Source organism: Elgaria multicarinata, chromosome 18, assembly GCF_023053635.1.
Source record: "Elgaria multicarinata webbii isolate HBS135686 ecotype San Diego chromosome 18, rElgMul1.1.pri, whole genome shotgun sequence".
Taxonomy (NCBI): Eukaryota; Metazoa; Chordata; class Lepidosauria; order Squamata; family Anguidae; genus Elgaria; species Elgaria multicarinata.
In genome coordinates, this window is record NC_086188.1 from 2,546,280 (window position 1) to 2,563,396 (window position 17,117).

The following is a 17,117-nucleotide window of genomic DNA, read 5'->3' on the forward strand; positions in this document are numbered from 1 at the left end:
CAGTTCTCTGCAAAAAAAAAAAAAAAAAAGAGAAGATTTCCTACACATTTGAGTCAAGAGCAACAGCTTTTTTTAGCATTACGTTTCCTGCTATGAATATTATTTTTATGGGGCTTGCAGATTGACAGAACAGGGCCTCTAGTGGCCCCCAAAACACACACCCCACAAGCCTTTCCCACTGTGTCCAGAAGTATTATGCATTGTCTGCTAGCAGCAGCAGCTGCTCCTTGTAATGCTCTCTTAAAAATGCTCTAGGAAAAATGCCAGTTCTCCTCCCTTGGCAGAAGAGAGTGTTAAACTCCACCTCCTTGTCCACAGTGGCCCGTCCACAGGGTACTTTGAGCCCTCTTTCTCAGCTGCTGGAATACATAAAGACGTGTGCGTGGCCGATCTTCCTACAGTTGAGCCTCTGGAGTTGTTCCACATGCCTGCTTGTCAGCAACTTGGGCTAACTGTAGAGTTTAAAAGCATTTCTGGAAGTGTGCCTTTTGCCAGCGAAAGGGTAAGTTTTGCTTTCTTCCATCTTGCTAGATTTAAATGTGACTGCCTGGTGGTTGTCATACACTTGCAGAAAACATGGCTTTCTTTGGTTGTTCCTGAATTCTGTCTGCTCTTTAAGTGGGTTGGCTTGATAACCAAAGGAAATGGGCAGAAAACAGGGCCAGATCTACACCTAGCTGGATATAACACTTTGAAAACAGTTTGAAAACTGTATATAGAGTGTGTCCTGGGCCCGAACAGTTGTCAAAACTGTTATAAACCATTGTAAAGCAGTAGTGTAGATCCTGCCCTAGATAGAAGAATCCAAAACAGGCTTTGCTTTTCATATTCGGTTGTTTCCTGGGCTGCTGTTACAGAACAAGTTGGTGAAATGCACGTAAGACACGTAAAGTTTTCAGAACCTCACCTTTCAGTGATTTTTTTTTTTAAGAGCCTGGTTTTAAGACCTCAGATTTTTACAGAAAAACTTGATAATCTGTGGGCTCATAGGATATTCCACTATGAAAGTGGTATGAAAGCAGTATATAAAAGGCAGGAGCCACACTACTGCTTTATAATGGTATTGAAGTGCACTGCAGGATCTACACTACTGCTTTATAATGGTACTGAAGTACACTGTCAGCTGTTGGGGCCCATGACACAGCTATACCAAGCAGGATATAACCCAGCGGTATATGGGATGTATCAATGGGCCCCAACAGTTGTCAGTGCACTTCAATTCCGCTATAAAGCAGTAGTGTGGCTTCTGCCTTTTATATACCTCTTTCATACCGTTTTCATAGTGGAATATCTGCTTGGTGTAAATGAGCCCTGTGTGTCCAGTTTCTCCTACCAACACCATATCCTCAGCATTTCACAGGCTAAAATCAGGACAAATTTGCAACACCTCTAGTTTCACGCCATGGAGCACCGCCTGGACGCACCCACACTTTGCTTAAGGTTCTACTCTGTGCTTTATTCACTTATTCTGGAATAACCTGCTTTTTATTGGGTTTTTAAAAACACACACACACAAGGCTTTTATTTTTGGGTTAAAGATAAACTAGGAAAACTGCAGTGGCTGCAAATTATGTTATCAATAGTTCAAAATACACCTTGTCAGTTGCAGTGCAGCTAAATCCAAGCTCTGTATGCATATGGGGGCACTGGCTGGTCTGCCTAGAGGTATGACGTGGGAGCAGCGAATTTCAGGACATCGGTTGGGGTGATTGGCTGTGACCCTCTGCTCACACTTAACTTGTAAATATGTGTAAATGAACCATAGGAACCTAGGAAGTTGCCTTTTATTGAGGCCTAATCTACACCAAGCAGGATATTGCGCTATGAGAGTGGTATGAAAGTGGTATATAAAAGGCAGGAGCCACACGACTGCTTTATAGCGGTATTGAAGTGCACTGACAACTGTTGGGGCCCATTGACATTTGCCATATACCGCTTTCATACCTCTATATCTTGCTTGGTGCGGCTCCTGCCTTTTATATACCACTTTCGTAGTGCAATATCCTGCTTGGTGTAGATTAGGCCTGAGTCAGACCCTTGGTCTATCTAGAGCTTTATCACACCAGTGTTATACTGTGCAATCACTGCGAATTGCGTGCAAAGGACTCCGAAGTTTCCCAGTTTATAATCTGTTTTGACTGTGAAGTACTCCCATGCGTCCTGCTTTAATTGTGCTTCAAAGGCAAAAGACCCATCCTATTTTGCTACTACTTTTGGAGCGAATCATTTGTTGTTTTCCGAACAGCCACTGGGGGTGCAGGAGCAGGATTTGATACTTATTAAGCTTCAAATTAAACAAATGTTTACATCTGTGTAAGTTTTAAAGATAAAGACATCGAAATTGGCACAGTAATAGATATTAAGGAGAACTTTAAGCATACCAAATTTGAATCAGATTGGGTCATCCGTTGATTTTTTATGATTTTTTTTACATTTCCCCCCTTAAAACCTTTTCCTGGTATGCAAAGGATCTTAGGAGCGCTGCTGCCCGGGGTGTGATTTAGCTAGCAACATCGACAACGCCAGCTTAGCGCTGTAGCACGAGGGAAACAGATATGTGGGATGAAGTTAGCCAGTCCAGTATTGTCCACACTGACTGGCAGCAATGAGCCTCCACGGTTTCAGGCAGGGTCCCCCCCGCCCCCGCCCAGTCCTACCTGGAGAGGCTGGGAATTGAAGCCGGGGCCTTCTGCATGCAAAGCGGGTGCTCTACCATTGAGTTGTAACAATACATCACAGAAATGTCATAATCCTCCAGTGAACCCAGGTAAAATGCTAAACACCCCCCTGGAGTCCTCACTGTTCGGAGGATTGGGATAGATGGGGGGGCGTTATGCAAGAGTGTTTTCAGACTGAGATTCGAGTTCAATTCCACAGAAGTTCTCGGTGGCCGCATTCTGGTGGTGCCTGAGGGCTGAAAGCAGAAGGGGGCAGAACCAAAGGCAAAAGGTTTTGGGATGAAAATATCAACATATTCTAGTTTAAAGCTCTTTTGGCCAGTAATTAACCCTTAGGAGAGGCATTTCAAAACATTTTAGAATGGGGAGAAAACTGCAAAAGTTGGGGAAATGCCAAGCAACTGGTTGGTCCTCAGCAGTGGAAGCTAGTGGCTCTGATGTCAGCAGAGCCCTGAATCCACTCCAGGTTTCAGTCAGGACCAGTGCTCATCTTGCATCGCTCCTTTGATGTTCTGTCTGAAACCCAGAGTGGATTCCCATTGTAGCCACTACTTGCACTCTGGACGTAAGACAAATTAGATTCTTCAGCAGGTTGTAATTGGAATGGGAGTGAACCTTCTTTGGCAGAAGGACAGGGATGCTATTCCTAATACAACCCTCTTCATCTGTGTAATGTTAGAAAGTTGTGCCGCCTATTACTAAGCTGACGGACCGGCCTTTTCTGTCCTGCTGCGGCTAGAGGTTGGACAGATGAACTTTCCTTGAAACGAGTGAGCAGCCCAATAGTCAAACTAAGCTGCATTAGCGAGTCAGCTTTCCCCCCCCCCTCCTCTTTTTTTTTTAAGAGGCCCACACTGCCCGACATTTCTCACATTTTGTTATTTCTGGCAATAAACCCTTCTGCCATTCCCAGGGTTTCTTTCCAGCACTGCCTTTCTCTGAAAGAATCCACTGCAATAAAGGGATAGCTGTTCAAGAGCCTGCAGGGAGAGAAGCCAAGTTCTCCGGCCAGTGGGTGCAGAGTTTTGAGAATCGTAAAGCAACCTTTTCATCTGGGCGTCCCGGCGCATAGAAGGGTCTGTTGTTAGTCGTTCGCTGGAGTGGCCGCAGCGAGAGGGTGAGCCAGGCTCCTCAGGCAGATGGAACCACTGGAGTGTGACACACTGACCGAGAAACAGGCCAGCTGATTTGCTTTTGTGCAATCGTGATCCCCTCTGTGTTCCGGATACAGAATGATTCCACCCTGCAGAATAAGACACAGAACTCTCCTGCCCCCTCGTGGGAAGTCCATTTCATCCGGGCATTGTCTCCAAATGCGCCCCAGGAGAATGCCCCAGGGATGCTCACAAGCGGAGCAAGGTGGAGGTAGCCATCCCCTCTCTCTTGCCTTGCTACTCCGCTGCCTCTAATCTTGTCATGACCTCGGAGTCCTGAGGAAGCAGTGGTGCCAGAAGAGGAGGCACCAAAACAGGAGATCCCTGAGCCCCAAATGCTGGAGACTTTTTGAGCCAGGACCAGCCTCTAGTCTAACTCTACCATGAAGCCAGCGCACCCGTCCACCAAGCGTTCCACCATCCGTGGAACTGGTTCTCCAATGCTGGCCGCACACACCTCATGATCTCTTGTAGCTTCATCACACCGGAGTTATACTGTGCGATCACTGCAAATTGTGTGCAAAGGACTCCGAAGTTTTCCAGTTTATAATCTGCTTTAACTGTGAAGTACTCCCATGCATCCTGCTTTAATTGTGCTTCATATATAAAAGAACCAACCTATTTTAATACCTCTTTAGGAGCGAATCTTTTGTTGTTCTCCAAGAGGCCACTGGGGGCACAGGAGGATGATTTGATATGTTTAAAGTACAAATTAAACAAATGCTTACATCTGCGTAAGTTTTAAAGATAAAAACATCAAAATTGGCACAGTAATAGATATTAAGGAGGGCTTTAAGCATACCAAGTTTGAATCGGATTGGGTCATCTGTTGGTTTTTAATGATTTCTTTTTTACATTTCTCCCCCTTAAACCCTTTCCTGGTATGCAAAGGATCTTAGGAGTGCTGCCGCCCGGGGTGTGATTTAGCTAACAACAACAACAACGACAGTGTTACGCTATGGGGATAATTCGAAGGAAATGGGTACATGGGATGAAGCCCTTGGAGAGACAGAGGAGTGTGAGGGTCCAGGTTGGAGGCCGATCCCTTTAAGGCTTTCTAATTTGGGGGAAGAAAGTGGAGTCTGAGCAAGTTGCTCGCTGGGAGCTCTCCTAGGTACTACAACAGGGGTTCAGAGCCTCAAAGCTGGCCCCACTTGGGGTCCCAATCCGGCCTTCTGGAGTTTCCCAGATGGCCGCACTTCCTTCCCTGGCCGTACACCTTTCTCTCCCAACCACTGATCGTGTGGTGATTCCCCAGCTCTATATTCAATTTCCCTCCCATTTATTTATTTATTACACTTATATACCGCTCCCATAGCCAGGGCTCTCTGGGCGGTTTACAGAAATTCTAAATTCTGAAAGGTTGAAAAGCCTCTCCTAAGGCTTCCTCAGTGGCACTAAGAGCTTTAAGCGCAAAGCTGTAGTCCGACACATCAGGAGGGCACCAGGTTGGGGAAGGCTGGAGTAGACAATGCCGGGCAAGATCAACCGATGGCCTAAGTATTTCCCTCTATGCAGCCCAGTCCGACGTATGCCCACCAAGGAGTACGTTCTACTGTTGTTCATTGGGCTTGACTCCCGAGTGCCCAAGGCTGCCGCCATTTTGTCCTCTTAGGAGACCATTTAAGCATCCACCATGCGGGTAGCTGTGATTGGAGCCGGAGTGATCGGGCTGTCCACAGCCCTCTGCATCCATGACCGATACCACTCAACAGATCAGCCGCTGGAGATAGAGGTCTACGCTGACAAATTTACCCCTCACACCACCAGCGATGGGGCGGCCGGACTGTGGCAGCCCTACCTGTATGACAAGGGGAACACTCAAGAGACGTAAGCACAAAAGTGTTGGCTCCGTTGCTAAATGAGAGCTGGTGTTTCTGGACACCAGAAGCAAGGACCTGTTTAGGGGTGGGGGTGGGATTCAGTTGATAGCCCCCCCTTGAACTTTCTACGGGATGAAAGTCATCAGGGGGTGGCACCACATCTGGCAAGGGTAAGCCAACATGCAGGAAAGGCACCCTGACAAAGACACTGGCTAGAGGGCCATTCCTCCAGCCAGCATCTCCGTTGGGGTGGCTAAACATTCACACGCCCTAATGGTAGGAGCTGGTCAACCGTGGAACATCCTTCTTTGGGAGGTGGTAGGCTCTCCTTCGCTGGAGGTATTCAGGTAGAAACTGGATGGCCGTCTACTGCCCTGCATTGCAGATCCTGTATTGAGCAGTGGGGTGGGCTACATGACCTCCACTCTATGATTCTAAAACTTGCTCAACCAGAAGCAAAAGAGGAACAAGAGAGGAGTGTGTTACATGCACCAAAACGAAGATGGGTGGCCCAACCTATGAGTCACTTTCAACAAACTTTGGGGCGGGGGGCAGAGGAGAACTATAATCAATCTCCAGACTTACTTATGGTATGTCTGGGTTTGTCAGGTTGTTATGGGGTCTCCCATTTCAGGAGCAATGAGTTTCCCACACTGTTTCTCTGTATAAGGAAATGCTTCCAGAGAAGAGGCTTCTTATAGAATCATAGAACAGCATAGTTGGAAGGGGCCTACAAGGCCATCGAGTCTTCTAACTAGCTAGTCTAGCATGTGTAGTTAACTCCAGTGAAAGCAATTATTACACTCATTACATAGCCCATTCAAGACGCACCCCACTTCATTATCTGGAAGCATTAGATCTGAAACTGAGCTTTTAAAGCCCAGTGATATCTTAGGCTGTTTTGGATTTCCCTAATCGGACATAAATTCTAACTATCCCTCAAGGTAAACCTTCAACTTGCAATAAATTTCCCTATGCAGTCCTTGAGCTCAGGGGCACGGGGGTGGGGGAATTGTCTGACCCTATATTTCTCTTAATGTTACAGGCTCTGGAACAAAGAGACTTTTGATTATCTATTCCAACACATTAATTCCCCAGAAGCCAAGGAGATGGGGTTGTTTCTGCTCTCCGGATACAATATCTTTACACAGCCAGTCCCAGTACGTAACTGATCTTAAAGGCTTTAGTGACACTAACTGAAGGGGTGTGTGTGATTCTCTCCTGGGTGTTGGAGGTTTGGAATAAAGTATTGACAAGGGAAAGGGGAGGATTTGAGCCTCAGGAGATTGTGGTTTCTCTTTTGCTGGAGGTATTTAAGAGAGGCTGAACACCCACCTGTTAGGATGTTGTAGATGTACCCTGCATTGCAGATCCTGCATTGAGCAGAAGGGTGGACTAAATGACCTCTGGGATACCCTCCAACTCTGTGAATCTACAATTCTATTAAATAATCTATTTTCACAGAGAGCAAGGTGGCTGGATTGCACTGCCAGGGTATTTGTGAACCGCCCAGAGAGCTCTGGCTATTGGGCGGTATAGAAATGTAATAAATAAATAAATAAATAAATAAATAAATAAATTTGGTCCTTGTGCATGTGAGCTTTTCTCTCAGTTACCCAATGAATTAGCCTTAAATGTTTTCTTCTCTGCAGGATCCATCATGGAAGGATATTGTTTTAGGATTTAGGATCTTGTCACAGAAAGAGCTTGAGTTATTCCCGGGTTACAGGTATTGTGCATTTCACCCTTCCCTTTACATTTTGGATAGCAAAGTTTATTTTGTGCAAAAAGGCTCGGGTTACCTATTTGGTGGATCAGGAGCCAGTCGCGGACAGGAGAAAATTGAGGAGTGGGAGTGATCATGCTGTCTGGGGGGTGGGAGCTGTATTCCAGCACATATGGAGGGTGCCAGGTTGAGAAAGGCTAGCAGTAGACCGTTGGTGCTCCCTATAGGGCTTTTTTACATGAGGCATATATCATGAACTTGTCATTCCCTACTCACAGTTGTTTATGGAGTCTTTAGATTATGTCAGGGTCTTCCAGTTTTGCTTCTGTCTCTAAAGAGAGTGTTTGTTGATTATTATTTTTTTTAAAAGAAAGCTGGGAAAATGCGGCATTTAATTGTGAAAGCAAATGAATCCACTTTTTTCACTTGTGTATTTGCACTACACTGCTGTACCACAGTGCCACCTAGAGCTTATGTAGCAAAAAAGCAGTAAAGGAAACACTCTTTGTGTGGAGCTCAGATCTCAATTCTGCGGTGACGCCAAAAGTAGACATAGCAGATTAACAGCCGATTAACAGCCTCATGTAGTGGTCTCAGGATGGCTTATTAGCGATGTTGAGTTTGTCTCCATATAAGAGCTAGTGCAGTTCAGGAAATAGAATAGTAAATTTCAGATTGTAATGGTTTGAGATCAAATCCTACCCAATATTTGTGCAAGATGAGGAAGTTGTACAATTTGTAGTGCATTTACATTTCCCTGTTCTCCCCTACCCCCATTTCAGCTATGGCTGGTTTAATACAGCGCTGATGCTAGAGGGCAAAAGCTATTTACCCTGGCTTACAAACAGGTGCGTATGAGCCTCTATATTCTGCCTATTGCTCTGCCGGTGCTTCTGGCAACACTTTGAAAGAGTGTAATAATTCAGCATCTGATCAAACTTTAAATCTAGCTGAAATGACTTTTTAAAAAGACCTGACGAAGTCATGGGGGTGTCATGTTTCTCAAGACCTCCCGCCTTCTTGGGAGACAATAACTAAGTCTGCTAAGTAATCTACAAAGCTTTATTCTTCCCACCTGAAGGGAGTCCAATCTCTAGGAACTTTCCTCTAGGCAAAACTATGCAAACTAAGTGAGACAATTCTCCTTTCAAGAAGAATGGAAAGCCCTTTCCCCAAACAGGTTAATTTCAGAGAGACTGGTTGTGATGCAGCTTCTGATGAGATGCCAGCCGGGCTGACTTTCTCTCACCTTCCTTTAGCTCCACCTGTTTTAGTCTGCAGCGTACTCTAGGATTAGCTAGCCTCTACATGCCCTCCCCTTTGGAAGAATACTGGCTTCCCACTGACTGTGTGTTGATTACCCTTGAGGAGATAAGCTCTGGAGAAGGTTCATTCCCAGCTGGCGAAGAGCTCGTGAGAGCTGCCTCCTCCACTGGTATAATCTGGCCTGTTTCTGGTGCCATCTCCTCCACTTAAAAGTCTGATTATGATTGATCACCTGAAACATCTTCCCCCAACCCAAGGGGGGCACAGCTAAACATGACAGGGGGAGTCACTCAATAGCTAGCTCTTAATATAAGGGCTATATAGAACCACAAGGCACAGGGGAAGTTAAATGCCCTGTGGCCGGGGGGTGGGCAGCAAAAGGGGAGGGCTATTTGTGCCCTGTTTATGGGCTTCCCAGGGGTGTCCGTCTGGCGCTGTCAGATCTGGTGACCTCTCCTGTTATTTACAAACCCACCTTTGCTCTTCAAGGTTGCAGCTGCAGAGGGTCAAGTTCTTTCATCGGAAGATTGAGTCCTTCCAGGAGGTTAGTTGGGAATTTTAGCATACGATTTACATTGTGGAGGGGCATTAGTCAAAGCAAAGCAGAGGCATCCCCGGGGGCCCTCTCCTGGGCGTTCACACGACGCCGTTTAAAAGACCTGCAAACTTCCTGAGTGGCCAACCACAGTCGTGCAATAACTCGTTCGTTTAGAGGCGCCCTCAGTCTGCAGGCCTGAGGTTTGACACACCTGAATTAGGGGGTCGTAAAATCAGAAGAAGCAGGGAAGGGAATTAGAGATCTTTGCTAGGATCTTCAGAGTTCAAAGAAAGACGGACTTTTGAGGGCTGTTGCAGCAGAAAAGCTCTGCTACGTTTTCTTAAATAAGTGATAGCACTCTTCAAATACTTGGAAGGTTGTCCCACAGAGGAGGGCCAGGACCTCTTCTCGATCCTCCCAGAGTGCAGGACATGGAATAACGGGCTTAAGTTACAGGAAGCCAGATTCCAGCTGGACATCAGGAAAAACTTCCTGACTGTTAGAGCGGTATGACAATGGAACCCATTACCTAGGGAGGTGGTGGGCTCTCCCACACTAGAGGCCTTCAAGAGGCAGCTGGACAACCATCTGTCAGGGATGCTTTAGGGTGGATAAGCTGCATTGAGCGGGGGTTGGACTCGATGGCCTTATAGGTCCCTTTCAACTCTATGATTCTAAGTGAGAACGGAAGCGAGTTGCAGTTAAGGAGTCATGTTGGAGCTCTGGCAACTATGGGGGAGGCTTACAAAAGATTCCTGGAGTTCTCCAGTGTAGGGGGAAACCAGAAGGAAAAAAATCAAAAGTGGTGCGACGTTCTAGACTTTCGGAGAGCTTTCCCAACCTGATGTCTTCCAGTTGTGTTGGACTACAACTCCCAGAGTGGGAATTGGGAAGCTACCAGGTTGGGGAAAGCTGCTCTAGACAGATGTGATGCATCTTTGGTGGCTGTAAACCGCCCAGAGAGCTTCGGCTATAAGGCGGTATATAAATTTAGCAAATAAATAAATTTACGTGGTATTTTCTACTAAGAGACTCCACAAATCTGTCTTTTGTTAGTTGACGGCTCAAGGTGTGGACGTTATAATCAACTGTACTGGTGTTCGTGCCGGGGAGCTGCAGCCCGACCCTGAGTTGCGCCCAGGCCGGGGGCAAATCATCAAGGTGAGACCAAATTCTAGGGAGATAATTTTGGTTTGCTGATGAGTTGGGAAGCAGTTCCCTATGTTTGAGGAGGCAAGCATTTGCCTGCATTACTGTGTGTATATGTCTCTCTGTGTGTGTGGCCTGAAGGGTTAACCAGTCAGTGATATTGCTCAGACCGAGGAACCAGACCAGCGCCTCTGTTGGTTCTTCTGGTCACCTGATGCCGGCTGAGCGGAATGCTGCAATACCCCTTCTGACCATCTGCAGTGGTGGTGCTGCAGTGCAGGCAAGATCCAGACAGCAGTTCCCTCGGCTTGCGAGGTGCTGTGATGGTGTCTCAGGGAGTAAGATGACACAGCCCTTAGTCTGAGCCCTTAATCGGGGAGTAAGATGCTGTCCAAGTCACTGGTTCAAGACACACACAGCCGCCCACCTCTGACAGGCTGATGGGGCATTTACAGAAAGTGGGACAGCTATTAATTTGTAGAGTAGCCTGGTCAGTGCTAAGCATCAGAGATGGCCCTCAGACTGGGGATAAATCGTAAAGGTGGGTTGGGTTTGAACCACAGGCCTGAGCCTTCTGCACCCCTACTGTAGAGCATCATCAATGTACACACCGTTTTGCTGAGCTTCATAAACAAAAACACAGGTCCCTGCCCAAAGGAGTGGGATGAAAGGCAAAGGTAGCCAGAGCTGGCCTTCCCATGAAGCAGGGTGAGGCGGCCCATCGGGTGGCAGAGTGGGAGGAGTGGCAAACTGTGTTGCTCCCCCTCGCCCCTGCCAGAGGGGCCTGCTGCTTCTGACCCACCGCCTCCAGTGGGTGCTCTGGAGAGCCCTGCCAGCCACTCTCCTACTGTGGCATTTGCTGCAGGGAGAGAGCAGCCGCCCCACTCCATTTTCCTCGTCACCCACGGGGTGACAGTCTCCACGGGGGACTGTCATTGTCGGCTGAACGTGGGCCGTACATCACCTACCGCTGCCGTTATACCTGCTTGTTTTGGTTTTCTAGGTCGAGGCCCCGTGGGTGAAGCATTTCATCATCACCCATCATATTGCATCTGGGATCTATAAGACACCTTACATCATACCTGGGTAAGGAAAATGCAACCGACGTGACGGAAATCTGCTTTCCTGATGGGTATTTGTGTGTATGTGTGTTGTGTGTGTGAACATGTATTTGTGTGTCTTGTGTATGAATGATGTGTTCGTGATGGCATGGGGTGTCCCCATTTAATGCTGGTGTGAGACCCCTGAATGGCTTTCCAGGTGGCCATTTGGCCCTTGAGTTGAAAAAGTCCCCCCTCCTCTCCTGACCTAAGGCATGAGCCTCTGTACAGAAGCCAACCGCACACTGTGGTAGACTGAGGGCTTCTCTACATCTTAAAAAACCTGTACTGCCTTACCGTGGCTACTTGCTTTCTTTCTTGGATGTGATCAGTGCCATTACACAGGCGGCCACGTGGTTTGGAATTGAATACTTCCTGCTCCGTGTGCTCAATTGACTTTACTGAGACATCGCCATCTGGTAGCATAACTATAGCACCACGCCGAGATTACACACTGGGAGACGATGCAATTTCCTGGATAGTCCCACATTATCTCTGGATTTGTTAATCCCACCAAAAAAAACCCCAGATATTCCAGGGGATAGCACGAGACGAGCCCTAGGTGCTGGCGATGTCATGAAATGAACCCGCAAACTTCTGTGAGTGACCAATCACAAGCGTGCTATATAAATCACTCATTTAGAGAAACTTATAGAGTCTCGAGTGGCGCAGAGTGGTAAGCAGCAGTTACTGCAGCCAAAACTCTCCCCACGGCCTGAGTTCGATCCCAGTGGCAGCCGGCTCAGGTCAACTCAGCCTTCTATCCTTCTGAGGTCGGTAAAATGAGTACCCAGCTAGCTGCGGGGAAGGTAACTGCGACTGGGGAAGGGCATGGCGAACCACCCCGCTACAAAGTCTGCCAAGAAAACGTCAGCGAAAGGAGTCAGTAATGACTCAAGTGCTTGCACGAGAGGGTCCTCTCCTTTTTTTTACATACACACACACACCCGTCCCACTTGCTTGGCATGACTGTTTCCATCCTACTTTAGGGCTAATTTTCCTTCCGTTTCGTTGTTGCTGTTGCAGGAGCAATGCCGTGACCTTGGGGGGGATATTTCAATTGGGAAACTGGAGTGAACAGAACAGCCCCCAGGACCACCAGAAAGTTTGGCGTGGATGCTGCCACTTGATGCCCAGCCTCCAGGTGGGTCAGCCAACCAGAGCCCACCGAGAACAGAAGATCCTCTGTGGTGCTTCTCCCCACTTCCCTGCACGGGGAGCACAAGCTGGACTTAGGGTCCTTTGGACTGAGAGTTCAGGGAAGGCTTACAGAGACTTCTGCAGTGTTTGCTTTGTTTTCAAACATATAAGCCCACCTTCTCTAACCTAGTGCCCTCCAGATGTGTTGGATTACAACTCCCAGGATCCCCCTGCCAGCTTCGGGGAAGGCTGATACCAGAGCATAAGTAGGGGCCAGTGGCCAAGGAGCAGCAAACCCAATGCCCCACGTCAAAAAGGTGCTGCTTCTACAAGGTGCTTTCAGCCTTCGGCCTCCTGCTGCCGGGGTAAGAGCCACCCAGGTCGGAGAGCTCGGCGGAAGCTCTCCAACCCCGGTGGCAAGGATGCGGCCGGTTCCCCAGCCGCCTCCTTCTCCGCCTCTTCCTCCGTCTCTTCTTTCACCGCCGCCACCTCCCCGCCGGCCTCCTGCTGCCAGGGTAAGAGCCACCCGGGTCGGAGAGCTCGCTCTCCGACCCGGGTGGCTCTTACCCCGGCAGCAGGAGGCCGGCGGGGAGGAGGCGGCGGCGAGGACGCAGCCGGTTCCCCAGCCGCCTCCTCCACCGCCTCTTCCTCCGTCTACACCCTCGTTTTGAGGACGCACTGGAGGCGCATGCAAGTGCCTTCAGTACGACGTGTAGATTCCCTCTAGAACTCTGCTGAGCTTCTCTCTCTCTCTGCTTCCCCCAGAACTCTGCTGCTTCTTAACACATCCCAGCTCTCATGGCTACGAATACTCAGAGAGAGATCTCCAGATATCAAGAGCCTTATCTCCTAACAATTAGCTCTCATTGATGTAGAAATGTAGTCAATATATAAATAAGATGTCGGGTGCTTCCAGGCAAGACTTTTTTGGCAGGATCTACACTACTGCTTTAAAGCGCTTTAAAGTGCTTTATAACAGTTTTGACAACTGTTGGAACCCAGGACACACTGCATATACAGTTTTCAAAACATTTTCAAAGTGCTTTAAAGCACTTTAAAGCAGTAGTGTAGATCCCCCCAAAAATGGTGCCATCACCCTGCCTCACTCATAGAACTTTACCGGGGGGGGGGGGGGTTGGGTTCAGACAACATCAGCTTCTATCAGTAATTCTCCTGTGTTTTTCCACCACTTCTTCCATCTTTTTTAATCTTTTTTGCTACTTTTTGGATTGTTACTGCTAGGACCCTCCAATTAGAAACACCCATAGATGTTCGTTCATTCGTTCTCGTTCTCGTTCTCTCTCTCTCTCACACACACACACACACACTCATGAATACCAAATCAGAACTGCTATTGCAGTTGCCATGTTTTCTTATAGGCACCAGTCTGCCTGCTGAGAACAACTGTGAGATATTGAGTGAATGTTATTGTTTCCAGAAAGCCAAGATTGTTGACGAATGGTGTGGTTCCCGTCCAGTACGGCCAAAAGTCCGGTTAGAACATGAGGTTGTTCAGCATGGAACGTTACAGTCGGAGGTAGGCAGTAATTCTTGGATGCCTATTTTAGTGGTGGGGGTGGTGGGGGTGGCGGAGTGGGGCTGTTCACATGACACAGTAAGCCACACTCAGTGGCTGAGCGTGGGTTGTTTTGAACTGTGGTGTGTTCATTGAACCGTGGGTTATCATGTTCTCTGAACGCAGCCAAGGTGGCTTGTTTACCATGCAGTGTGGCTTATTTTCTCAAGCCAGCTTGAGAACCCATGGTTTGTTGTTGGGTTGTTCAGCATTTTATTTATTTATTACATTTCTATACCGCCCAATAGCCGGAGCTCTCTGGGCGGTTTGCAAAAATTAAAACCATTCAAAGTATAAAACAACAGTATTGCGTGGTTAACAAGCCACCCTGGCTGCGTTCAGACGACACGATAACCCACCCTGTGGAAAATGTGCTGCCTTCAGACAACATTCTAACCCGTGGTTCTCAACAAACAACCTGTGGTTCACAACAACCCACTCTCAACCACTGGGTGCAGGTTAGTGTGTTGTGTGAACAGCCCCTATATATATGGGTCCAGATTTCTCCTCCTCCTCCTTGTTATGTTCTTACTGGGAATTATTCTCTGAGTTTACCTCTCCAGGTGTTCCCAGACTCAGGCTTGTCTTGCTTTTCGCCCTGGGCTGGCCCAATCTACTTTGCCTCTTGCCTGGATTTGATTCCACCTGAAACTTGACCTGTTAATCTTCTGGCACCAATGCTGTTAAGGCCAACCCGGTAATCCTGCCCACAACTGATTCTGTCCTTCCTCACGCGGCAAACATCTCGCTACTCCTGCCTGAATCACTCCCCAGCTTCTTTGCTTATGAACACCGAGCACTGAATGCGCTGAAATCTATTTTACTTACTATTTTATTTATTACATTTTTATACCCTCCAATAGCAGAAGCTCTCTGGGCGGTTCACAAAAATTAAAACCGTGAGGAAAATCTCTGAGATGATTAGAAGCTCTGACAGCAGAGAGAGGGCCGGCAAAAATGTAATTACCTGGGATAAGAGAGCATTCGCTTCGCAGATGGAGATAATTCAGCTTCTGGATTCTTGGAAGGAAAGAAACCAGCCTGTGACGTGAGAGCTGTGCGATGATATCTGAAATGCTTTCCCGGTCTTGTCTTTCCTTTCTCTTCCAGGTGATTCACAACTATGGCCACGGTGGCTTTGGACTCACCATCCACTGGGGTTGTGCGATGGAGGCAGCCAGGTTATTTGGGAAGATTCTAGAGGGCCGGAAGTCGGCCAGGCCACCCCGTGCCAACCTCTGAGTATGTGGCAGCAGCTCAGCAAGTCTCCTCCTTTGCGTTCCCCCCCCCACACACCTTTCCAACTGCATTTCATCCATTACAGCATTTCATTTGCCCGTTATAAGATCTCTGTAACGTTTAGAATTGGTGCCGGAGTGTCCTTGTTTTCCTTCTCCCCCCTCCCTCACCATCTCTTTTTCCTTTGGTGTCGTGTTCTTTTTAGATTGTAAGCCCAAGGGCAAGGCCTGCCTTGTGTTTATTGACCTGTAAGCCGCTCTGGGAGCCATTCCAACCGAAGAGCAGAGTGTAAATGCTTTAAATAAAGCCCTTCAGGGTGGATCTAATCTCGCCGATTTCAGGAGCTTTCCTCAAAGAGTGTTCAGGGATCCAAAGTTCCTTCGTTTTGACCAGAGAACAACAGAGTACACCACCCTCTCTCCAAACATCAACCATTGAACAGTATTCCTTGGTACTAGTAAAGGTTCATACAGCTATGCCCTCAGAGCTCCATCACACCAGTGTTTTATCGCGCTGTCGTCCTGCCTTGTTTACCATTTTGACCCACGTGACCCTCACACGTCGTCGTCCCTGTCCTGCAGTCATCTCACCTCTTCCCTTCCATTTTCTGTGTTTTTCTAGGGCGGGGAAAGTGCTGTATTTTTTCTCCATGCAGGATAAAACCGCTCTTCCGTCCTGTGTATTGCTGTCTTCGCGCTATGTCACAGAACGTCCCTTCTTGGGGACGTGTGCGTTGAAGGGCGGTCTTGCTGACAAAAGAGGAGGGCAGGGGCGGTTCTCCAGTGTGCCGAGTCAGTCGAACGGTCTTTCGCTGCTCCAAGCCCACTCTCATTGCTTCATCATCCATCCATTTCAACTTCCCTCTTTTTTTTTGTCCGCTGTACGCGGCACCCAGCTGATGAAACGCTAAATCGCTAAACTTTAGACAACAACAGCAGAGCACGGTGGGTGGGGAAGGCACCCAGGTCCATCAGAATGTCCATCAAGCACAAGAACCAATGAACTGGAGGGGGAAAGAGAAGCGGTGGGGCGGCGATACCAGGAAGCGCGAGCCGGGGCAGGTGAAAAGGTAAACAAGGCGAAATTGCGCAACAACGCGCACACGTGAAAGTGACCAGCGCTTGACGCGCTAATGAAACAGAGGTGGAAATCGTGGATGCATACCAGGAAGAAAAAAAGTAGGCGTGATGGAGCTCTTTGGCAGGGGGTCACTGCGTCTTTTATTGCTACTGTGTGAACTCGGCTTTCCAGCACTTCTCTCCTCAAATGGCTTCCAAACCTAACTCTTAATTTACTCTTCATCCTTCCTGTCCATGTTTCAGGTGGTCTGTCATCTTCTTACAACATTTCCACCCCCCACAAACCGAATATTCTTTCAGTTGGAGGTACTGGGTACTGAACCTGGACTGTTCTGCCTGGAAAAACCTCTGAGTATACAGAGCTGACATCAAGGGTCGGCATAGTTGGGCACTGGCCAGAGCATTGCAACCAGCTTGTTCATCTGCCTCTTGCTTTGGCCCAGACAACGGTGGTGGTGAGGAGGAGGAGGAGCAGTAGAAACCCCCACTGACTACCTGTTCACAGAGTCTCTGCCTGTCAAGGCAGCCATGATGAGAAACAGGATGAGCAGCTGGTGACCATGGCCACGAGAAGGTAGACTCACTGTCGGGGGAGGAGGAGGCCCATGGAGGGTCTCTTGCCCAAGGATTTACATGGAAGTGACCGATC

The 17,117-nt window shown here is 48.1% G+C and overlaps 1 protein-coding gene across 1 annotated transcript; it reads left to right on the top strand.

The window, feature by feature from the left end:
* The first annotated feature begins 316 nt into the window (after window positions 1-316).
* Window positions 317-15,715, top strand: DAO (D-amino acid oxidase). The gene is made up of 11 exons (XM_063143748.1): window positions 317-502; window positions 5,448-5,662; window positions 6,701-6,815; window positions 7,308-7,384; window positions 8,164-8,229; window positions 9,137-9,191; window positions 10,242-10,346; window positions 11,338-11,420; window positions 12,461-12,578; window positions 14,013-14,111; window positions 15,261-15,715. The coding sequence occupies exons 2-11, from the start codon at window positions 5,469-5,471 to the stop codon at window positions 15,390-15,392; spliced, it is 1,044 nt and encodes a 347-aa protein (XP_062999818.1). The 5' UTR covers window positions 317-502; window positions 5,448-5,468; the 3' UTR covers window positions 15,393-15,715.
* Window positions 15,716-17,117: the final 1,402 nt, after the last annotated feature.